Source organism: Pseudorca crassidens, chromosome 2 (genome assembly GCF_039906515.1).
Source record: "Pseudorca crassidens isolate mPseCra1 chromosome 2, mPseCra1.hap1, whole genome shotgun sequence".
NCBI lineage: Eukaryota > Metazoa > Chordata > Mammalia > Artiodactyla > Delphinidae > Pseudorca > Pseudorca crassidens.
Window position 1 is genome coordinate 112,979,223 of NC_090297.1, and position 23,081 is coordinate 113,002,303.

At 55.4% G+C, this 23,081-nt stretch overlaps 1 protein-coding gene across 6 annotated transcripts; it reads left to right on the plus strand.

Moving 5' to 3' along the window:
• Positions 1 to 4,804: 4,804 nt before the first annotated feature.
• Positions 4,805 to 22,543, plus strand: BCAN (brevican). 6 transcript variants are annotated; one of them, XM_067728217.1, is made up of 15 exons: positions 4,809 to 5,020; positions 8,575 to 8,671; positions 9,198 to 9,289; positions 10,000 to 10,374; positions 10,676 to 10,850; positions 11,126 to 11,253; positions 11,743 to 12,036; positions 14,002 to 14,223; positions 14,830 to 15,438; positions 18,931 to 19,038; positions 19,705 to 19,863; positions 20,477 to 20,559; positions 20,924 to 21,068; positions 21,537 to 21,727; positions 22,057 to 22,543. In XM_067728217.1, exons 3-15 carry the CDS (start codon positions 9,199 to 9,201, stop codon positions 22,162 to 22,164), a joined length of 2,688 nt encoding a protein of 895 aa, XP_067584318.1. In that variant the 5' UTR covers positions 4,809 to 5,020; positions 8,575 to 8,671; position 9,198; the 3' UTR covers positions 22,165 to 22,543. The 6 variants fall into 6 exon arrangements, 5 of the variants coding, with proteins under 5 accessions (XP_067584318.1, XP_067584314.1, XP_067584315.1 ...); XM_067728213.1 differs by having other exon boundaries at positions 4,810 to 5,020; positions 14,788 to 15,438; XM_067728214.1 differs by having other exon boundaries at positions 4,810 to 5,016; positions 14,788 to 15,438.
• Positions 22,544 to 23,081: the final 538 nt, after the last annotated feature.

Genomic DNA, 23,081 nt, shown 5'->3' on the forward strand with positions numbered 1-23,081 from the left:
CACGATCTGCTATGTACCCCATTCATTTTCAAAATTGTGAGTTGATGTCCTGTCAACGTCCAGAGGTGACCACTGATCTTATTTTTTAGTATCATTATGAAACCATGGACTTTTTATCCATTCGACGTGTTTCAATCTCTTCCAGTCATTACTCATCTTAATGCTGATGTTTCATCTTTGGCCAGTGGGAGTCTTCTCAAGTTGGCTACTGGGTCCTTTTGACATGAACCTGACCTAAGTCTCATAACTTCCTTATTCTCAAGTATGACAAACTATCCTGCCCCAGACCTGGAATCTCTCCAAAGAGTTCCATTTAGTGAAAAGTACTATTTAGAGACCTCAATCTGGATACAAGGGGTATTCACTGTTATTGGTTTGTCATTGCTTCTAAGCCTTTTCAGGAGACGGAAAATAAATATGCAAATCTTGAGTTCACGCTGCTACTTCCAATGCAGATTTAAGATTAGCAGTTTTTGCTTCACTTTCCTTTTCTTACACTGAAAATCTTAGTTCCTAACACCATTACTATAATTACTTATTTGCTTTATCACCATAAATAACCCTTTTCAAAATAATAATGCCAGCAGTAACATATCTCCATGGTTCTCGTTGTTCTTAGGGTTCTATAGTCAAAATGCTGAGTTTTATAATCACTTGAAAGAAAATTCTTCTATGTGGCTTTGCCTCCAACTTTGTATATAATTAGGTGCATGAGTTTCATTTTGTTTTAAAATTTTAGGGATTGCATCACTTTTCCTCTGTTTAAATTAATCTAAAATTAATCCCTTCCAGTTTAATTTTTTGTTTTAATTATATTATTCCAACATCAAAACCATAAAATAAAGTGTTATTACCATTTTACAGGTGAAGAAACTGAGACTCAGAGAGCACCTGCCCCAGCATCACAGAAAAGTGAGCGGTCTTTCCCCATCAGGGGGCGGGAGAAGGGCTGCAGGGAGTCTGCAGATGGGACAGACTTTTTCTCAAGAAGTAGATTTGGATGTACTCAGGGTTGAGCCTTCCAGTCCCTCAGCTGTTGTTTTTGGAAAAGGCTGGTGGTCTTCTCTGAACACATGAGTTTGCAGCCCTCAAAGTGAGGGTCTGTCAGGTCAGGGGGGACAGTTGGCTCCTCCTCATGCAGCAGAGGCTCTCCCACAACGTTGGTCAGTCTGTAGGTCCCCCCACTGTCCCTCCACCACCCTACTCCCCTCCCACCCCCAGCCCATGGTCAGCTGCAGGAGCCCTCAGAGCTACACCCAGCCATTCCTGGGCCCTCCCTCCCCTGGGCTGGGGTGCCAAGCTTCCTGGCCCCTTTCAGAAGCTATCAAAGCCCCTATTCTCCAAACACAGCTGTGCCAGCCTTCAGCGCCATGTCCATCCCCCCTCTTCAGCCCCACTCTCACGTCCCCATGGCATAGGATCCAGGTGCCTGTGTGATGTGCATGGCCTCAGAGAGCAATCAAGCTGCTTGGGCGCCCACCCCCAAGTCTGAGAAAGTGGAGACAGGTGTTCAAGAAGCTGTAGAGACAGGCTCTGCCAGTGGCCACTGTGATTGGGAGTCCAGTGGGGGGGGTGGGTTGGGATGCTAGAACTTGGAGGGTTGATTCTGCTTCCTGGACTTGGGTCATGACCTCAGCTTTGTCTTGGATGGAGGATATTGGGGGTGGGCAGTGGGTTGGAGATTGTTCTCATCTGGAGAAACTGGAAAATTCTCCACGGCCCAGGAGGCTGGGAGACGGCCAGCTGGGTTGCACATGGAAGCGGGAGGAGAGCTGGACCCACCTCCTTCCTTCTCTCTTCTTTCCACCTCTCCCATTTTCTCTCCCCTGAGAGAGACAGCTGTGGGCCCTGGCAAGAACCCGGGCCTGGGAGTTGGGAGACCTGGGTTTTGGTCATGTCAGTTACATGCCATGTGACCCTAGATGGTCACTTCACCACTTGGGTCTCAGTTTCCTCGTCCAGAAGATACGTAAGGTTACCTGAGACATTCTCCTCCTGTTACTGGGGCAGGAAGTTCTACTTAAAATCTGACTTTCATTCTTCCTGCTTCCATTGATCCTGTTTGCTTTCAGCCAGTCCCTGAGGATCTCTTTCTGAATCCTAGAGGGGAAGGCCTTAGATCTCATCTCTTCTCAAAAAGAGGATGGAAATGGAGAGTGGGGGAGATTGTCACATGGCCATGGGTCAAGATGCAAGTAACGAAAGTCCCTGATCAGAAATTGGCAGATCAAGTGCAGGTTAGACTTCAGTATGAATTTTCACAGCTGGAAATACTGGAAAGTCTTGGGGAGGTGCTCATTTCCTCCCCTGGGAAATCCTTGGGAAAGGACTCCTCTCTCAAATAATGAGCACTCTATCCCATTCACAGGGGAGTGGCCCACTGACCTCCTGGCCAAGAGATCTGGTGCAGATTAGGGTGTGTGTGTATGACTACTAAAGGAAAAGAATTAGATTTTGTTGCTGTACACCTGAAACTAACACAATATTGTAAATCAACTTTACTTCAAGTAAAAAAAAAATAAAATAAAAAATAATTAGATTTGACTGAGCCTAAGCCATGGGCCACGTGCCTCCTCTACCCAGCCCAAGTGCAGTACATGTTACCCAGTGCAGCAGATACTCTTCAGCCTGTTGTACAGAAGAAACCGTTCCAGAGAAACAAAGACCTTCCCAAGGTTTTGCCACTGCAAATGGCAGAACAGGAGTTTGACCTCAGTGCGCATGACTCCAGAGTCCTGTTCTCATCAAGATCTTCACAGCAGCAGTTCACTGTTCTCTCACCAGGTCTGGTTTCCCACCAGGGTTCTGCCCCTTGGAACAGACTGTCTGGTACCAGCCCTTGTCCAGACGCAGGTGCTGCTGGAGGATGGATTCCTCCAGGGCACCAAAATGTGTGCCCACATTTCTAGTCACATGGGTAGGTGGCAAGGAAAGTCATTTTCTCTGTCTTTTCTGGTCACAGCCAGGTTTCCCCGAGGCAAGAATTGTCGTTACATGTGAGCCACGGCTGGGACTGAATTTCAGCCACTCAGTTGCATGGCTCTGCCTGGCTGGGCTCAAGCCCCATCCAGCCCATGTAGAGACAAGCCTAAGTGGGGGTTAGGATGGATTCAGGCACCGATGCTGAGACTGTCTCTCAGCTTGGGGATGCAAGGTCTGAGGAAAGCAAAGGGAGGTCCTAGGTCTGCCCAGGCGTTGCCTAGATCTGTCCCCAGAGGCATTCTCAGATCCCTCACCCCCACTAAGGAACGTGGGACAGCATTCCCAAGGCCTAAAATAGTGCCTGATCCATAGCGGACATTCAGTTAGTATTTGTTTAATGAAATGAATAAACTGAGGTCTCTTTCTCCCCAAACTCCCCAGACATCTTGCCCTGTCCCCTTCAGTCTTGCATCCCTGCCTGGGGCATGTCTCTTACTGAGGGACCTTACCACCCACTTCCCCCAGGTCTTCTTGTCCCGTCTCTCCAATAGATGGGTCTGTGCGGAGGGGCCCGAATTCTACCTTTTAGGTCCTCAAGAATTTGGGGAGGAGGGTTTTTGTTTGTGGGGGAGGGTTTGTTTTTGTGTGTGTGTGTGTGAGAGAGCTTTTCAAGCCCTTCGGAACCAAGTTCACAGCACTGTGAGTGGAAGCCCAGGCAGTGGAAGCCTAGGCAGTGGTGAGTGGGGCAGTTGGGGCATCCACTAGAGGGCAGTCCAGAATTTCCATACAAGATGGACTTGGGTAAATCTAGATGGATGGACATGGACCTGCCTTGAGGCTGCATTTGCATTGCAGGCACCCCACTTTACTTGGGATATTTTGGAGGTGCTGTTAGAGATTGTGTAGATCAAAGCCCCTGACAAGCTATCCTTGATGCCATCACTGGTATCCAGGGGAGAGAATCCAGGCGTCTGGCTGTCCTGCCCACAGTCTGTGCCATGGCCCTTGCCTGGAATCCCAGGAGGGAGGAGGGAGAGGGAAAGAGAGCCTGGGAAAGAAGAAGCAAGCTGAGGCCCTGGAGCTGTTGGGGGGGGGGGTGTCATTGGTATTCTGGGCTCTGAGGAGTCCCCAGCGGCTGGGCAGCGCTCAAGGCCCACCCCCTGGCACCAGGCTGTGCATTCATCAGCGACAGCTCTGGCCAGTGGGCCCTCTGGGCTCCCAGCAACGCCTGCATTTTGCACATTGGTTTGCATGACCAGTAATGACCGTTCACAGTGCCACATTCCCCCCTCCATGTCTAGAGAGTTCCTTGCTTTGCTTAACCCATGAATCTGCTGCCTAACCTCCATCCCTCCAGCTGCAAAGTCAGCTCCTCCTCTGTGCAGGGAGTGGGAGCACCACAGAAGACAAAACCCAATCAGAGCTTCCTCCAGTGGGGTGGCTAAGGTCATTTGCACCTGATCCTGCCTCCAAAAAAGAGACTCCCTCCCCCATTTATACGTGCGTGTGATGTCTCTCCAGGAGCAAAGCCTCCCTCCCATTCTCCCTTCATCCTTTTCCCTACTGTCTGAGTCCCTCCTCCTCTCCTCTTGACCAACGGGAAGTCCTTCCGACTGTCTAACTTCCATCCCTCCGGCTGCAACATCATCCTCTAGCTCGGCGAGCGCTCCCTGCCCGCCCCTTCTGCCCTCCCTCCCTCCCTACTCCAAGTCATCGGCTTCTTATCCCCAGGACGCTGTCCTACTTCTCTCGTCCTTGCTCTCGCGGCTGCTGCCGCCGGGAACCGACGCAGAGAAGGCAGCGGGTCCCGTGATCTTCCCGAGCCCCCCGCGTTCCCAGCCCGAGGGCGGGGGCAGACTCGAGGAAGGGCGGGGCGGGGGCGGGGGTAAAGAAAAGGGGTTTTGTGCGGCGCCCGGCCGCCCGGCGCCCTCTTTCGAGCGTCCTGCGGGCCCAGCCTCTGCTCGCGCCCGCGCAGTCCCCGCCGCAGTCTCGGCTGCAGCTGCGGGACCGAGCCGTGGACGCGGAGGAGACCCCCGGAGGAAGCAGCAAACTTCGCGGTACCGCACCCCCACCCCAGTCCTCCGCCTCCCGCCGGTAGGTGAGTGCGACCGCATCCCAGCCGCCCAGACCTGGGAGGGAGAGAGAAGGGAGCGACCCCCGGCTGCCCTGTGGTCCGCGTCCCCGACCCCTCAGGCCTTGCCTCGCGTGGCTCCGGCACACCCAACCCGCCGACCCCTGACACCTCGGCGAGGTCCGCTGTCGGCCAGCCCGGAGCGCCTACGGCCCCTGCTGCCGTCCTGCCATCTCCAGCTCTGCCTCCCAGCTCTGCCGCTGGCACCCCCATTGCTGTTTGCAGCCTGACCCGCAACCCCCTTGAGTCCGCGGGCTAATGGAAACGCCCCTCTGGGTCCTTGCGTCTTCCCTGCTGCGGGCTCCAGTCCCAGCACCACCGCCCGAGATTTGCGACCTTGTCCTGGTCAGGGCGGCAGCGGTTCGAGTCAGCCCCCGACTCTGTACCCACGGTGCAGGCAGCACCGCGGGAAGAGCCGCGGCCGGCCACCCTAGGGGTACCTTCCCGGAGCCCGCAGGACAGCAAACAGGAGCCGCTGTTGTGGGTGGTGCCGGCGCCGACTGGAGCTGGAATCCCAACTCTGCCACTTACTTGCTGTGTGACCTTGGGCAAGTTAGTTCACCTCCCTGAACCTCGGATTCCTCATCGATGTAATGTCTAATCTGTATTTTTCTCAAAGTTGAGGTTATACATGGGAAGCATTTAGTAAGAGGCCTGGCTCAAGTAGATGGTCAGGAACTGTCAGCTGGAATTCCAGTTACCGCTCCTGCTTTCCTTCCTAGCACTGCTGTTGGGCCGGGAACCCCTCTCCCCCCAGGTACTTCCATATCCCCTTCCTATCAGAATAGCTCTGCCCACTTGGTTCTAACAGGACAAAGATTTGCCATTAGTTTTGTTAGCACCATTCATATCTGCATTACTTCTATTCCAGATAATACCAGTGAGATCAAGGGACAATGACCTAACCCATAGACCCACTCCCAGTATTACCAGTGCCTGTGTTGTCATGGCTAACTTTGCTGTTGATAACAGCATCATCCACATTTCAGGTTTTATACTAGGAGGAGTTACAATAGCTCAGCTGACGATGTTGCTAATCATATTGTTAGTTGTGCTTCCAATAAATAGGACTATTTATATGGTTACCGCAATTACTCCTGCAGGCCCTGCTAAGGCCTCACTGATATTGTGTAGGTTCCTGTTGCCCCTCACACAGCCACTAAGGGGGTAGCTGAAAGCTTCCCTCCTGCTGTGACTGAAGCTCTGGCCTCTTGTGCATCCCTGCTCACCCTGCTGAGTGCTGGAGCTCAGTTCCCGTGGGGCAGACCTTGAACCGCCAGCTGGTGGGCATTCAGCATAGAGATGGTGGGCATTGGGTATGTGTGCCTAAGTGCACGCACATGCATGCGTGCGCGCACACACGCACACACGCACACACACACACAGCTTGGTCTTGATTCTCTGTGCACTGGGTTTTTGAAGGCTGTGAGGGGATAGACATCCATGGTCAGACAGGAATGATAATGTAACGAGAGGGAAGTTTCCTGAACAGCTGGGAAAACTCAAGACAAGGGGAGAAATCCAGAGGCTGTAGCAGAGGGATGGTGTGGCATCAGGGAAAGGGACAGGAAGACTGCTGAGCTCTTGAGGATAGAGATGAAGTGGTGGTGTGTCCTGCTCTGGAGGATGAGAAGATGTAGTGGAGGTGGGTGGGTGTGTGCTATGGAGACCAAGCCTTGGATCCTTGAGTCTGAGTCTGGTACCAGAGGAGGGGATGCCTAAGTTTTCTCAGGACTCCTAGCTCTACCAGGAAGGGGCTGAGGCCCAAGCTTCGTGTGATTGGTGTGGGGTTGGGAGGTGTGCAGAACTCTCTGACTGAGAACCACACAATCAGGGCCACTCTCTTGGCTCCTCTGGTCAGTGACTCCAAATCTTGGAGGTGAGGGTGGGATACCCTCTATGATTCAAGGCATCCAGGTCCTCATCAGACTCAGACTTTCTCCCTTCATTCCCCCACTTACGTAACAGAGGTGAAAGGCGGGGTCTAGGGTGTTGGTCCCAGAGTGGCTCCAACTATATGGGTTTCTGGGCCGCCCATCAGAGAGCTCTGGGTAGCTCCAGCTCCAGCCCAGGGTGAGGGGAGGGAAGGCGCCAGAAAGGGGTCCAGCTTAGGACCTGGCACAGCTCAAATGCATGGCAAACAGTCTCTCAAGCACCCGGCAGGCACTGGCTGTTCATACCAAATGGTCCCCACTCCAACCCCAGAAAGCAGTCCTCTCAAGGGCCCCCATGCCCAGAGTTGGTCTCACACCCTCTGATTGGGCCCCATCAAGAACCTCCTCCCTCTCAAAGGTCGAAGAGAGGCCCTGGGCATCTGGCTTCTGCCATTCCTCCCCCACCTCTGACCTTGAGGTCAGAGCCACAGAGCCCTTGATGCCCAGCCACGATGGGGGAAATGGATGTTACTGTGGTGGGGAGGCATCCTTAGGAGGATCTGGGATCCTTCAGAGGATCTGGGAGAAGAGGGAAACTTCCCATCAGCTCAGGCTCAGAAAAGGGCGGACATGTATGAAGGCAGAGCCTGAGTGGTCAGGGAAGATAGAAGTGGAACAATGGGCCTGAAGTGGGAATGAGTAGACAGTAGGAATAAGCCTGATGTCTAGGAAGCCTTGCCTGCAGTCTAACCTTCATCTCTCTTGCCGTATCACTGGCCTATTCCATGGCAGCCTTGGCTCTCCGTGCTCTTTTGAGTCTAAGCCAACCATTAAAGATGACGTTGGCTCTGCAGCCTTCCTTCCTGGGGGCACACTGGCCTGGTGCCTGACTTGGTTTCACTGGGGACTCAGGTTCAATCCCTCTCTGGGCCCATTTCTCAATGTCCCACCCCCATCCCTCCATTATGAGAGTGTAAGAGCTTTGAGATCTTCAGAAGAATAGTTCAAGCTCTCAGAGCTTCTGATAGCCAAGGGCAGGAGGGAAATGGTCCCTTTCATTTATTCTCACACACCCCCCTTAGCCCACCCCCCAGCCTGGGGCTGGGGTGGAGGAAGGGAGAGGCTGGATGGAGGCCAGACTGGCAGAGACAGGGGCTTTGTCCCAGCTGGTTTCTGAGCCAGGAGATCCTGTGGGAAAGCCCGTGCCAGGCAGAAAGGAAAGGCTGGGAGGAAGGAGGGAGAAGGCAGCCAAGGATGAGGGGGTGGAGGATGCTGGGGGGTAAAGAGAAGAGTTTCCTTATAAGTAATGGTGCAGTGGGGGGAGGTCAATGAGGGGTTGGGCTGGAGAGGTGTTGTTCATTGCCCGGGTTTAGTCTAGAAAGCCTTCCCAGAGGAGGCTAGGTGGGTATGGTACTCAGGGAGGAAGGGACAGGAAGGAAAGGTTGGAGGGGTACTGTGGGAGGAGGAAGGTTCAAAGAAGTCTGGTACTGGGAGGGGCAGAGGAGACTCAAGCATAATGGCACCCACAATTCATGCTATATGCTGTAAGCATTTATTGAGCTCTTACTGTGTGCAGGGTGCTATACATTTGTACAGGTTTTTTTGTTTGTTTTGTTTGTTTTTTGTTTTCGTTTTGTTTTGTTTTAGGATAAAAAGCACTCTCAAAGCCCATAGCCTCATGACAACCTGTAAGGTGGTAGTAATGGTGCTCCTTTACAAGTAAGAAAACAAAGGCTTAAAGAGGGTAAGGAACTTGCCTTAAGTCACACGGTGAGTTGATGAGGACCCAGGTCTCAGTTCTGAATAAGAATCCCTTGGTGGGGGGGACTTCCCTGGTGGCCGCAGTGGTTAAGAATCCTCCTGCCAGTGCAGGGGGCACGGGTTCGAGCCCTGGTCCGGGGAGATCCCACATGCTGCGGAGCAACTAAGCCTGTGCGCCACAACTACTGAGCCTGCGCTCTAGAGGCTGTGCTCCACAGCAAGAGAAGCCACCGCAATGAGAAGCCCATGCACCGCAACCAAGAGTAGCCCCCACTCGCCACAACTAGAGAAAGCCCACGCGCAGCAACAGAGACCCAATGCAGCCAAACATAAATAAATAAGAATCCCTTGTGGGGAGACAGAAACAGTGTTAATTAATAGTGAGGTGGGGGCAGTGGGCTTCTGGAGTCAGGATATGTGTGATCCATGTGGACGTGGGAGGGAGTCAGAAGTCCATCCTGAGGTCTAACCCCATCTTTCCTCCTCCATTCCCCCCCCTCATCCTGCAGCATGGCCCTACCATCTCTGCCCCTGCTGGCAACCCTGGCTCTGGCCTGGGTCCCTGCGGCCTTAGCTGATGCTCTGGAAGGAGACAGCTCAGGTAAGCAACCCCACTCAGGGTCACTGTCAGTCTCCTGCATCTCCCCTGTGGTAGGAAGGAGCCTCTTGTTCAGCCCTAACCAACGTCTGTCAGCCTTGAGGGACCCAGGGAGGAGACAGAATTGGGAGCACTGTGGGGGAAGATCAGGGCAGGGACACTTGAAAATAAGGGATGATTTGTGGGCCGCTGGTCGTGTGGCGGAATCTTGGGAGTAGGGCTGGGGAGGGGCACTAGGTGCATGGCTGCCAGTCTCCAGGGTGGAGGATGGGAGACCCTTGGGGCACAATGAATGGGGCTGGGAGGCAGAACAGAGGTGGAATTGGGAGAAATCGTGAAAGTGACTGAAGGGAACAGACTGGGAAACTTTGGGGACAAGGCTGCAGGACCCAGGGGGTGAGGTTAGAAGACCCTGGGGTGGGGGCCAGGAATCCTGGGGTGGTACTGGGAGACTTTGGGGGTGAATTTGACTGGGAGACTTTGTGGATCGGTCTGTAGACCGTGGGAGGTGGGCCTGGGGGACCTAGAGGTGGGTTTGCAGGACTCAGCGGGCCCGAGCCCAGGTTCCTGGGGGCGGGGTTACGAAAACCCCCGGGCAAGGCCCGGGAATCCTAGGGCGGGGCGTCGGGATCCTGGGGCGGGGCTCGGAAACCCTGGGGCGGGTCGTGGCAGATCCACAGCACGAAGTTCCAGCCGGCCCCGCCCGCCCACAGAGGACCGGGCTTTCCGCGTGCGCATAGCGGGTGACGCGCCGCTGCAGGGCGTGCTGGGCGGCGCCCTCACCATCCCGTGCCACGTTCACTACCTGCGGCCGCCGCCAAGCCGCCGGGCCGCGCAGGGCTCCCCCCGGGTCAAGTGGACCTTCCTGTCCGGCGGCCGGGAGGCCGAGGTGCTAGTGGCGCGGGGGCTACGCGTCAAGGTGAGCGAGGCCTACCGGTTCCGCGTGGCACTGCCTGCCTACCCAGCGTCACTCACCGATGTCTCCCTGGTGCTGAGCGAGCTGCGGCCCAACGACTCGGGCATCTACCGCTGCGAGGTCCAGCACGGCATCGACGACAGCAGCGACGCTGTGGAGGTCAAGGTCAAAGGTGAGAGGGCAAAGATGGAGAGAGGTTCCCGGAGAGAGGGAGGGGAGCCCACAGTCTGAAGCAGAAGCAAACACCTAGAAGGCACAGACTGAGTTGGAAAAGGAGTGGGTAGCTACAGGCCTGTTACCTCCTTTCTCTCTTCAGGTGGAGGAAATTCTACCCACAGTCTCACTGAAGCCCCTCATGCTGTGGAAGGGGTGCAATTTGGACTTTACCCTTTGTATACAGGGGATTGACAAGGAGGGGAAGGGGAAGTCAGTGTGCTGGGTGATCCTGCCTCAGGATCCTCTCTGCCCCGCAGGGGTCGTCTTTCTCTACCGGGAGGGCTCTGCCCGCTATGCTTTCTCCTTCGCTGGGGCCCAGGAGGCCTGTGCCCGCATCGGAGCCCGAATCGCCACTCCGGAGCAGCTCTATGCCGCCTATCTTGGGGGCTATGAACAGTGTGATGCTGGCTGGTTGTCCGACCAGACCGTGAGGTGGGCTGGGGCTGGGGCCCTGGAGCTTCTAGCTGTTTCTGAGGTGGGCTGTGGCCTCTGGTTCTGCCAGGGGCTGCCTCAGGCTGGCCATATAGGGCTCCCTGCCTCTGGCGGATGAAGCTGGTCTTTGGAGGGTGGGTTAGGACCCCGCCTTGGTGGGGGGTGTGCATTTCTGCAGAGCTAGGAGGACAATTGGCTGCACTGAAAAGCAATGGGATTCAGGAGGGTCACCGTGGGATGGCTCCCTGGTGAAGGCATTTGTACCCCTTCCCCAGGTATCCCATCCAGACTCCACGAGAGGCCTGTTATGGAGACATGGATGGCTTCCCTGGGGTCCGGAACTATGGAGTGGTGGACCCGGATGACCTCTATGATGTCTACTGTTATGCGGAAGAACTAAATGGTGATTGGGGGTAGGGAGTTCCCAGGGGAAGAGCCCCCTCTCCAGTGCTGCCCATAGGTCCTCCTGGGCCTCTGCTGGACCTTATCATCCTTTATCATCCTGTATTTAAGTGGGCAGCCAGCGGTAAGGAAACAGTCAGTGTCCCTCCCTCCAAACACTGTCATAGAGACAAGTTCATGGCCAAAGCCTCAGACAGGTGGTAGGAGACTGAGTTTGACTCTGCTGTTACCTGTTGTGCATCTCTCTATGTTTCAGTATCTCTGAGCCTCAGTTTCCTTCTTGGCAGAATTAGGAAGTTGGGCCAGTTTCCTTCGAGCAATATTATCGATCCTAAGGTTCTATCTAGACTTCGATCCTATAAAGTAGTGTGATGGACTGCATGTCGCAGATGAGGAGACTGAGGCCCAGAGAAGCTTGCCCAGAATCTCTGTGGGAGCCCAGGGTGGAAGGAGCTCCCTTCTTGGTAACCCAGCCTCTTCTTCTCCCCAGGAGAGCTGTTCCTGGGTGCCCCTGCAGACAAGCTGACATTGGAGGAGGCACGGGCGTACTGCCAGGAGCGGGGTGCTAAGATTGCAACCACGGGCCAGCTGTATGCAGCCTGGGATGGTGGCCTGGACCGCTGCAGCCCAGGCTGGCTGGCTGATGGCAGTGTGCGCTACCCCATTGTCACACCCAGCCAGCGCTGTGGTGGGGGCCTCCCTGGTGTCAAGACTCTCTTCCTCTTCCCCAACCAGACCGGCTTCCCCAACAAGCACAGCCGCTTCAATGTCTACTGCTTCCGAGGTGAGCCCACCTCCCTGCAGAGGCTGAGACCAACCTCAGGGAGACGGAGTCGAGGCCGTCGCTCTTACCCCAGCCCCGACCAGTTTCTCTTGGATCTTTGCCATTTGCCTCAAGGAGCTTTGGGTGGTGCTCAGCTTGTCACTTAGGGTTCTAATTCTGGTTGTGCCCTCTGACTTGGTCTTTGTGGCCTCAAGGAGGGCTCACCTCGCTGCATCTCCTCACCTGCCTCCACACCAGTAGTCCCTGCCTTGTCTCTTCCTGTTGCAAAGCTGCCTCTCCCTTATTGGGCTGCCAAATATGTCTCCATCTCTGGTCAGCTCATGAGCAGACCAGAGATGACTGACATTCTCTGAATCCAATGAATGATCTGCTCCAGTTAACTAAATACGCTTCAGAGGGGTTTCCAGAACCTTCAGCTTGAAGGTATCAGATTTTTACCACCAAATATTGAGGGACAGACATAATTCCCCCCACAGGGAGCAGGTCCTTAAAGACAGCTGGGTGTAGAGATGGCTTCCTGCCCACATCTTATATTGGGAGCTGGAGGGGAGGCAGTGCCTGCGACCCCCAGAGGCACAGGGCCCAGGCCAAGGATGACTGACAATCAGGGAGGCATTGCCATGGAGCATTGGAGTCCCTGCCCCAACTGTGAGCCTGCAATACTGGTACAAGGGCTGGAGGCAGAAATGGAAAGAGAAGACACAGCCTACTAGGAGCCCTTAGTCTGAAGGAGGAAGACACAGTTTCTGCCATGGGAGCCCCCAGTCTGACCAGAGACGAAATGCTTCACTCCCAGCACAAGGAAAGACTGAGAGAAAAGCATTACTTCCCCTGGGACAGATCTCCAGGTGGCTTTGGCCCGAGGCTGGGAGGGATGGGGAAGGGAAGTCCACAGGAAGACAGGTCCATCTGGAAAGACTTACTTGAACACAGATAATGGGGATGATGATGATGATAATTATAACAATAGTAGTTAACACGTCTAGCACTGATTATAATTATGTCCCAAGCACTGTTATGGAAAGAAATTGAAGGAGGAACTGAATCAGGAGAAGAGGGGAAGGAAGAGGACGACTATGGCTGGGAGCAGGTGGAGGGCAGAGGCGGGCAAGGGCACAGGTTTGCTTGTCTGCTATGAGCAAGGCTCACTGAAGCAGGTGACGCAGGCAGGATGTGCTGTCCTGTCTTGTCTGGCTGAACACAGCTGGCCCTCAGGGCTTTTCTTAGCCCAATTCCACCTTTGCTTCACTGGCTTTCTGCTCTTGGTTCCCTTCCCCTGGGACAAGGTAATTCATTCTAAAACTCTGGTTATTTGAAGAGAGCAGATCCTGGAAGGATGGGGTGGCCACTTGCCCTTTTGCCCCAACACCGAGATCATCAGGTGGTGATGGTTGAATGTCCTTCCTGTACCCTACCCTTCAGCTCTCCTGTGGTGATGGCAGCCTGTCCCCTTCCATTTCTAGAGTCTTAGGATGACTGGGATTCCCTCACACCTTACCCTAAAACCAGGGTCCCAAGGTGCTGAGGCCATTCTGTCCATCCTTCTGCCTCCATCTCCTTACTCAAGGGATGACCTCTTTCCTGAGCCTTCCTTTACCATTCTATCTAAAGTAACACTTCCCATCTCCTTACTAAACTTAATTGTTCTTTATATGGAAACATTATATGTTTATTTGTTTGTCTGTATCTAGAACATAAATTCCCTTGAGGGCAGGAAGCTTGCTGTTCTGCTGTGCACTGTATCCTCAGTGCCCAGGAGAATGCTCGGGTACTTGATTAATGCTTGAGGAATGAGTGATGAAGCCCCGGGGTGCTCTCTGGGCCCCATGGGTGCTCCATAGGGAAGACGAGAGACAATTAAGAGAATTCCATGGTCTCTGAGTCTAAGCCAGAACCCTCACACGCAGGCCTGTGAGGGCAGAGGCACCTCCTTAACCTCCCATCGGCACTTTCCTCCTGCCACAGACTCTGGCCAGCCCTCTGCCATCCCTGAGGCCTCTGACCTGGCCTCTGATGCACTGGAAGCCATTGTCACAGTGACAGAGACCCTGGAGGAACTGCAGCTGCCTCGGGAAGCTGTGGAGAGCGAGTCCCGGGGAGCCATCTACTCCATTCCCATTATGGAGGATGGAACAGGTGGAAGCTCCACTCCAGAAGACCCAGCAGAGGCCCCTAGGACCCTCCTAGGTAACTCAGATCTCTTATCCTGGGGATATCCACACCTGGGAGAAGTTGGGGCAGAAAGGGCAAGCCCAGGCTGAGGCCGGGGTTGTCGCTGCCGTGATGCTCCCCTGTCCTCTCTCAGCAGCACAGTCGTGCAAGGCACCTCTCCTGTTCCTCTCCCAACCTTTGCCTTTCCAGCAAATCCCACTCCCAGATAGCTGGGTCTGGAGATGCTTGGACTAAGGAGCTGCCCTCTGGGAAGGAGGGATCTCCTTTCTTTGGTCTCTCCTCCCCCTCACCTACCCAAAATAAACAGAGAATTTTAACAGACTGGGAGAGGGAGATGCAACCACCAGGTCTTCCTGGGCTAATGACAGCTCATAGAGCCTTCTCAAGTGTTGCCTCACTATTGCAGCTCCAGTGGAAATTCTTCTGGTGTGGAGCAAAGGCAGTTCCTCCCCAGGGCAGGCTCTTCCCTCTCCCTGAGGGCTCACCCTCCCCAGCCCCACCTTTCTCCCCTTCCCCTTCCTTCTTCCTGTCCTCTGGTGGGTGCTGTCCCTGGTGCTGAACCATCTGTGCTTTGCCTAGAATTTGAAACCCAATCCATTGTACCTCCCCTGGGGTCCTCAGAAGAGGAAGGCAAGGTGTTGGAGGAAGAAGAGACATACAAGGATGAAGAAGAGAAAGAAGAGGAAGAAGAAGAAGAGGAGGAGGTGGAGGACGAGGCCCTGTGGGCCTGGCCCAGTGAGCTCAGCAGCCTGGACCCAGATGCCCCTCTCCCCACGGAGCCGGCTCCAGAGGAGTCACTCTCCCGGGCATCCCCACCAGTGAGGGCGGTCCTGAAGCCTGATGCATCACCACCTCCCTACGGAGAGCCAGAGGCTCCCAGGCCTCCAACGGTCCTTGGACCACCCACGGAGGCCCTGCCCTCTCCCAGGGAAGGGAACCTGGCATCCCCATCACCTTCCTCTCCGGTTGGGGCAAGAGAGATAGGGAAGGAGACTGGGGGTCCTGAGCTGTCTGGGGTCCCTCGAGGAGAGAGTGAGGAGACAGGGAGCTCCGAGGATGCCCCTTCCCTGCTTCCAGCCACACGGGCCCCTGAGGGTACCAGGGACCTGGAGACCCCTTCTGAAGAGAATTCTGGAAGAACTGTCCCAGCAGGGACTTCAGTGCATGCCCAGCCGGTGCTGCCCACTGACAGTGCCAGCCATGGTGGAGTGGCCGTGGCCCCCTCATCAGGTAACTTTGCCCAAGGCTCAACCTCCCTCTTTATCCTCGTCCTCTTTCCCCCCCTGCAGCTCTGGATCACCTGACCTATAGTCCTTTAACCCACCACTGCCCCAGACTCTCTTGTCCTTTGCCTTCTTTCTCCTACCCACCTCTACCTGTGGGCTTCCAATCTTGGATACCCCACCTTGTGACTTCCATTCCAGCTCTCTGAGTCCTCACCCTGTAACCCCCAACTCCATGACTCCCACCCTGTGACCCTGTCCCTGTTTCTGAAATCCACACTGTGACCCCCAGCCCTACCACCAAACACCTGGAACTTTTTCCTACCCTCGGCTCTCTACCTGTGACCCACATCTCACTGGCCCCACAGAGGACCCTCATGCCTTGTTCAGTGGGTGCCCTCATTGCCTTTTGCGTTCTTCAAGGCCCAGGCCCATCCTCCACTGCTCCCTCCCCGTCCTGTGTGCCACCTCCCTTCAGCTGCCTCCCACTGGTATCAGGGAAGCCTGGGGTCCCATGCCCACCCCTCAACCTTTGGGGTCCAGGAGAGCCCTATCCCCACAGAGCCTTAAGCAACTACTTCTGTGAAGTACTTTTTTCGACTGTTTCATGGAAACAAGCCTTGGAAATAAATCTCTATTAAACCGCTTTATAACCAAAACTCTGGCACCCTCTGTCTCCACCCCCAGCTGTTTGCCCCTCTCATTCCATGGAGTTGTGTCCTGGGTAGCTCTTTGATGGTTCTTTTGGTGCCATCTCTCCCTCTGTGTCTCTCTGTCTCTCTCTTTCTCCCCCTGGGTCTTTGTGTGTCTTTGTGCCTCTTCCGTCTCCATCTTCAGCCTGCACCCTTTCCTGTCCTAGCAGTCTAACAGCCCCTGCCGTTCCCTTGTCCTCTCCTCAGGCCTGTCTCCGCCTTCCTTCCTGACTGCTGAGATCCCAAATCTGACTGTACACTTTACCCCAGAGAAGTCTTTGTCTGTCAGTCTGCGAGAGTGCTGGGAGTTGTAGTCCCTCACTCCTGATGGAGAGAAACCTCTGCTGGCCAGAGTGTGTGTGTGTGTGTGTGTGTGTGTACACGTGTCCCTTTCTGATCCATCTTGATGGCTCCCATCTAGAGCCATACATACAGAGGACTGACAGAGAAAGCCCCTCTTAGCATGAAGGCCATTCCCTGGTGTCCAGGTGCCCCAAGGCTCTGTTCCCCTCCCCCACATATCGGCAGGGGAATGGTATCTCGCTTTCATCCCACTGCCCATGGCCTCCCCCTCCTCCACTAACTCCTGCACTAATGACCACCCTCACCCACTATTTCACCCTTCCTGAACCCAAAGGATCTCAAAGTTCCTATTGCTGGAGAAGAAACAAATCAGGAGGGGAGGATGGAGAGTGTGGAGGGAGGGGGAACGGGGAGTTAGGTTCTGGGGTCTGAGAGAAAGAAGCCCTATCTATTCAGTGAAGGTTGAGCTTCCAAGTGGAGATCTCTGGAGAAGGCTGGGACCCTCCTAGTACCAGGGCCACTCGCCTAGATGGCCCAGGGTGGGCTAGGGGGCTCTACATCACACCTAGGCTCACTCATTTCAACTACTGTCTCCCTGCCCAGCTGGCCTTGGAGTTCAGTGCTGTGGGGTGAGGAGGGCCTTTGGTGGGAGAGGATCACCATTGGAAGTATCTGCGGTGTCTTAGTTACCCCACCTGGGGGATGAGTGAGAGGTCCTCCAGCCTGCTATTGCAGCAGGAAGGAAGGAAGAACTTTCTGATTGTGTATAGTAGTTGATCCAGAAGGGGGGAGGTGGAAGACCAGAAAGTCTCAAGAGGAGTTCCTTCACCGCCAACACCCACCCCCCACCATCCTCGTTCAGGTTCTGCCACCCACAGCCAGGGGGAGGGACCTGTGGCTTGGGTACGGCCCCAGGGACCAAGTTTGAGAGTCTTTGGCCCCCAGGGTTAGGGAGTTGGACAGAGAGGAGCAGAGAGGATCACGGGAGGAGCAGGAAAGTGTGAGGAAAGGAAGGGGGCTCAGGACTCCTACCTTCTGTAGGACCTGGTCCTTAAAGGGTTAAATAAAACACTTCCCCTTCTTGCTTTGCCCTAGGAGGTAGCAGTACCAGCTTGAAAGAAACTATTGGCAGAAGGGGTGATGACAGGGGGAGTGGTGTTGGAATAGCTGATTCATTTTACCCAAAACAGCTAGGTCATCCCAGCAAAATTCTTTGAATCACCTCCAGCTTCTCCTCCCCCCACCTCTGCTCTGATCCCCACCAGGCAGTGGGATCTTGGGCCAGAGTAAATCACTGTGGGCATGGGCCTTGGCTGCTAGGAGTGGATGGCTTGGTCTGAGGGGTCCTGCCCAGGGCTGGGCCGAGAACACTGACCTGCTCTGTCAGTCTGTGGGGCCATCATCTCCAGGTCATCCGGATCAGAAAGGAGTAGAATCTGACAGCCCCTTCAGCACCTAGGCCCAGTCTAAGGGCAGCCACCCAAGATCATGAGAGAGAGTCCAGAAGAGAAGGCAGATGGCCTAGCCAGACGGAGCTGGATGTAGACAACAGATTGCAGGCCTTCAGAGTAGTGTGTTAGTCCAAGAAGACTGCCTGGAGGAGAGGGGCCAGAAGGAAGGAACAAAATGGACTGAAGGGGTTTCTAGGCTGGGGAACCTGCAGGAGGCCCCAAGTGGAGGGGGAAAGGGGAGCCTGGGAACGGGGTGGGGGGAGAGTCCTGGGAGATAAGAAGGGGAGGCAAAGAGGTTGGGTGATGTTCAGAGAGTGTGTGGAGCCAGTGCTACAGGACAGGGGGAGCTGCTGCAGCTCCATTCCTGGGAAGGGTTGGGGGGGGCGAGGGAGTAGGGCATAGAGTGAGGGAAGTGCATTGGATCTTCACTAAGAGCTTCTGGGCCTGGCTCTGCCCAGTGGACAGCAGGAGGAATGGTTAGCTCCCTCCTAGACCACCCCAGTGTCAGATCCCAGAAGCAGTAAATGGCAGGCCACACCTCACTGTTGCTATGGTGACTCTCCTCTCCTTCAGTTCCACCCAGCCCACCTAGACTACACAGAACTGTGCTAGGACCTGGCACAATGACAAGGGGTGGGGGACTAAACTCTAGGCCTAGAGAGGTAAAGTGACTGGCTCAATGTACCCAGCAGATCCAGGAGCTAGGTAAGAGTCCAGGACGCATGACTGACAGCCCAGTATCTTTCCCCTTAGTGGGATTAAACCCTGAAGGCCTTCCTGGACACTCCTCTCGGCCCCTGTTAGACGTGGCCCACACTGGTGGGCATGACAATGACCAGCACTGGGCTGAGCCAGTGCTGAAGTGGGGGGCAGTGAGGAGGGGAAAAAACCCAGAACTCAGGTCTGGGCTGTGACCAGAGGCAGGCTCCAGGGAGAACATTTAGGGTGCTGTGATAGCCCCCAGGACAAGCGGGTCAGGGCTGGGACCCCTGAACCCTGTGCTGCAGAGCTGTGCTCCCCTGGCCCCCCACCTCACACCTCTCTCCCTCTCAGGTTACTGTGTCCCCAGCCCCTGCCACAATGGTGGGACGTGCTTGGAGGAGGAGGAGGGGGTCCGCTGCCTATGTTTGCCTGGCTATGGGGGGGACCTGTGCGATGTTGGTGAGTGTGCTGAGGGGCTGTGGTGGGGGGAGAGCTGAAGCCTAGACCCTGCCACAACGCGCTAGTTCCAGGGGGTGGGACGGGACACTGGTTTTGGCCTTGCCATTAATGAATTTCCATTTGTTGTTGTTGTTGGAGGCACCCCGCACTTTGCGGGATCTTAGTTCCCTGACCAGGGATTGAACCTGGGCCTCCTGCAGTGGAAGCGCGGGAAAAGAATCCCCATTTCAGACAAATCACATAACTTCTCTGAGCCCTCCCCTCAATTTCCTCATCTGTTAAGTGGAATCAAATAGGACTCTCTCAGGGAATCTATGCTCCTGAAATTTGGCAGGCAGGCAGTACTTGTCGGTTTCCATTCTCCTGGGAAGAGAGGAGGGTTCAGCTCTTCTTTAGGAAGGAGGATTGCAGAGACCCAGGCCGGGACTCCAGCCTCACCCTGGTCTGTGTCGCTCAAGAGAAGGAAGGCATCAAGGCCCCCCTCCGACCAGGGCCCTTCCAGCTCCTAGCTGCTCCTTTTCTACTCTCTCTTTGGCACCGCCCTCCTACACTTAGCCCGCCCCCTCGGTCTGAGGTGGTGGGAGGAGCCCAGTCCCTGTCTGGGGACCCAGCCTCTCAGAGTTTCGGCGTTCTCCCGCCTAAGGTGCCTGCCCTTCTGTGTCCTAGGCCTCCACTTCTGCAGCCCCGGCTGGGACGCCTTCCAGGGCGCCTGCTACAAGCACTTTTCTACACGAAGGAGCTGGGAGGAGGCGGAGAACAAGTGCCGGATGTACGGCGCGCACCTGGCCAGCGTCAGCACGCCGGAGGAACAGGACTTCATCAACAGTGGGCTGGGGACAGGGCGGGAGGCGACCCTCATCACCTGTTCTCTCACACACTCACTCACTCATCAATCAATCAATCAATTAATGAGTGTGTTAATTAACCCCCTTATACATTAATTCAGGTACTCATTACTTGGTTTACCTCATTCATTCATTCATTCACTTTTCTTTCCTCTCTCCCTCCGTCCCACTCCACACGTGGGTAGTGGGGCTTCAGGCAGGGGAGGGCTGAGATTCGCGCAGGAAATACACCTGCATCAGCCTGGCGGTTGCTTGGGGGCTTATCTTTAGTCGCTCCCCACCTCCCTGGCTCTCCTGCCTCCCTCTACTCTCCCCGACTCTGACCTTGCTGAGAGTTTTCACTTTTTCCAGAGTTTCCCTTTTCTAGCCCTGGTGATATTTTTCTTCTTCCCTCACCCCCCACGCCCCTGCCTTCCATCCCGCCCTTGTGCAGATGTTGGAGGGATAAGGATACCGGGAAGCGCGGATTTGGGGTTGCGGGAAGGACTTCCCCCCGCGAGCACCCACAGACAGCCCGATGACAGGGAATGGCCGCCATCTGCTGGCAGCGAAGCTCACTGCACACCTTCGTCTCCCCTGCGGTTCTTCCCCAGATCGATACCGGGAGTACCAGTGGATCGGGCTCAATGACAGGACCATTGAAGGCGATTTCCTGTGGTCAGATGGCGTCTCCCTGGTGAGAGGTTCTGGCCGCCCCTCACGCTGTCTAGGTCGCTTCTTCGAAGCATTTCTGCCCTCTACTCCCAATAACCCCCATCCCTCCCTCTCCTTTTACTGGCCCCTTACCTTTTCCTCTTCCTGGCCCTCCTGCATTCCTTGTGTCCCCTTCTCTTCTCTTCTGGTTCCCATTATCCTTCCCCCCAAAGCCCCTGACATCTTCTTTTTCCTTCTGGGTCCCCTACTCCCCATCCCTCTAGCCTTCCCTCTCCTGGTGCCCCTCCCCCACCCCCTTCTCCTCAGGTCCTCCAGGTCCATTCCTCCCAGTGCTCCTGGGGCTGGAGCTCCTCACCACCTCCTCCATCCTCCCCCCACCCTCCCAGCTCTATGAGAACTGGAACCCTGGGCAGCCAGACAGCTACTTCCTGTCCGGAGAGAACTGCGTGGTTATGGTGTGGCACGATCAGGGACAATGGAGTGATGTGCCCTGCAACTACCACCTGTCCTACACCTGCAAGATGGGGCTGGGTGAGGGCGGGCGAGGGGGAGGAGGGGTGGGGGCTAGAGAATCCTGGAACTGATGTGTGTGCAGAAGGAGGGTGCAAAGCTACACAGAGAAATCAGAAATGCGTCCCAGGCCGTGGGCATGGGCGGGATAACAAATTAGACGGGTCCATTTGGAACCCCTACTCTTTATTATTTATTTATTTGGTTGCACCGGCTCTTAGTTGCGGCCGGTGGGCTCCTTTGTTGTGGCATGCAATCTCTTAGTTGCAGCATGCACGTGGGATCTAGTTCCCTGACCAGGAATTGAACCTGGGCCCCCTGCATTGGGAGCTCGGAGTCCCAACCACTGCGCCACCAGGGAAGTCCCTGGAACCCCTACTTTTTTGTGTGTGTCAGGTTATGGCCTACTCCTCTCCTCCTTCATCCCAGTTCTGGGAACTGTTACCCCCAGAGCCCAGCTCCCAGTTCCTGACTGTGTCCCCCCTGCAGTGTCCTGTGGCCCCCCACCAGAGCTGCCCCTGGCTCGAGTATTTGGCCGTCCACGGCTGCGCTATGAAGTAGACACAGTGCTTCGTTACCGGTGCCTGGAGGGCCTGGCCCAGCGCAACCTACCACTGATCCGCTGCCAGGAGAATGGTCGCTGGGAGCCCCCCCAGATCTCCTGTGTGCCCCGCAGGCCTGTGAGTGCCAGGAGGAGGCAGGTGGGGGGCACTAGCCAACACAACCCTGGGCTCCAGTCCTAGCTCTGTCCATCACTGGCTGTGTAATCTTGGAGTTATCACTACCCCTCTCTGGGGCAAAGAGGAGGTGGGCTGAATGCTCCGGGGTCCCCTTCAGTGTTGCTGTCTGAGAATATGCAGCCACAGTCTGGGCTCTTAAGCGCTGAGCCAGGCAAAGTGTTTTGATGAGGTCAGAGGTCAAGGAGCAAGAACCCAGAGGGCAGGCTCTGAGAAGAGAGAGAAGGAGGAGGAGCCCAAGGGTGGAGGGTGAGTGTGTGTGTCTTTCCCAGGCTCGAGCTCTGCGCCCAATAAAAGCCCCAGAAGGACATCAGAGGAGGCTCCTGGGGAGCTGGAAGGCACGGTTGACACCCCCTCCCAATCCCGCTCCAGGTCCCTAAGGGTCAAGGCCCCCAGCACTGCGCTCTGCCCCCAACCCTCCCTCCAACCCACGCTTTTCCCATCACAGGGAGTGACAACGAGAGGGGTGGAGCTGAAGTCCAGGTGATAGTGCCTGGAGGGGCTTCTGTGAAATACCTGGGTAGCTCCAGCCCTGCCTTAGGCTCTCTCACCCCTACCCTGGGCATCAGGTTTTTCCCTCAGGGCCTTGAGTAGGTCCCTAAGTGCCTCAACTGCCCTCTCCTTGCCAGCCATCCTGTCCTCTCCATTCCCCTGGGGGGCTCTGTGCCCACTCATTCTCGGTTTTCCAAGAGAATGGGTTCGCAGGATGGAATACCTGTAAAACCAGCAGGAAATAAAGCTGCATTTGAGCCCAAACAAGTTTGATGCCTCTGTGTGTGAGAGAGAAAAGTGGAGTTGGGCCGGGCCTCACAGGATGAATAGACCTTCTGTGTTTATTAGCTTCTGAAGATCAGAGAAATCCTCAAGATGTCAGTGCCCGATATGAGTGCCCGGCACAGAATAGCTGCCCTGTAAGTATTTATGGAATGAAGAAGCCCACGGGGGTTGGGGAACAGCATGAGGATATTTGGAAGAAGCTGGAGTGCCCAGAGTGTCCAGTCAAGCAGACCTGGAGTTCAGTCTGGGGAGGTAGAGGGTCTGAGGGCCCGGAGAGGAAGGCAGAGAGGTGGGTGCTTTGGTGTCCCCATTCCGAGGTCCCAGAGGGGGATTCTCCCAGGGGGTGTGAGGGTGAAGGGAACGCAGAGGGTTAGGCTTCAAGAAGGCTTACTTTCAGCAGAAGAAGCAGAGATGCAGGAACGGGGAAACAAGGGCGGGCGGGGATCTGGGGAACGACCTGTGAGGCCCATAGGCTGTGGTCAGCAGAGGGCGCTGCGGCTGCAGACACGTCAGCCTGAGA

Coding starts and splice junctions, on each gene's coding strand:
- BCAN (XM_067728213.1), top strand. CDS start 9,199: ATGGCCCTACCATCTCTGCCCCTGCTGGCAACCCTGGCTCTGGCCTGG. Junction 14,224..14,787: donor GGCCCCTAGGACCCTCCTAG/GTAACTCAGATC, acceptor TGCTTTGCCTAG/AATTTGAAACCCAATCCATT. Junction 20,560..20,923: donor GGTCAGATGGCGTCTCCCTG/GTGAGAGGTTCT, acceptor CCACCCTCCCAG/CTCTATGAGAACTGGAACCC.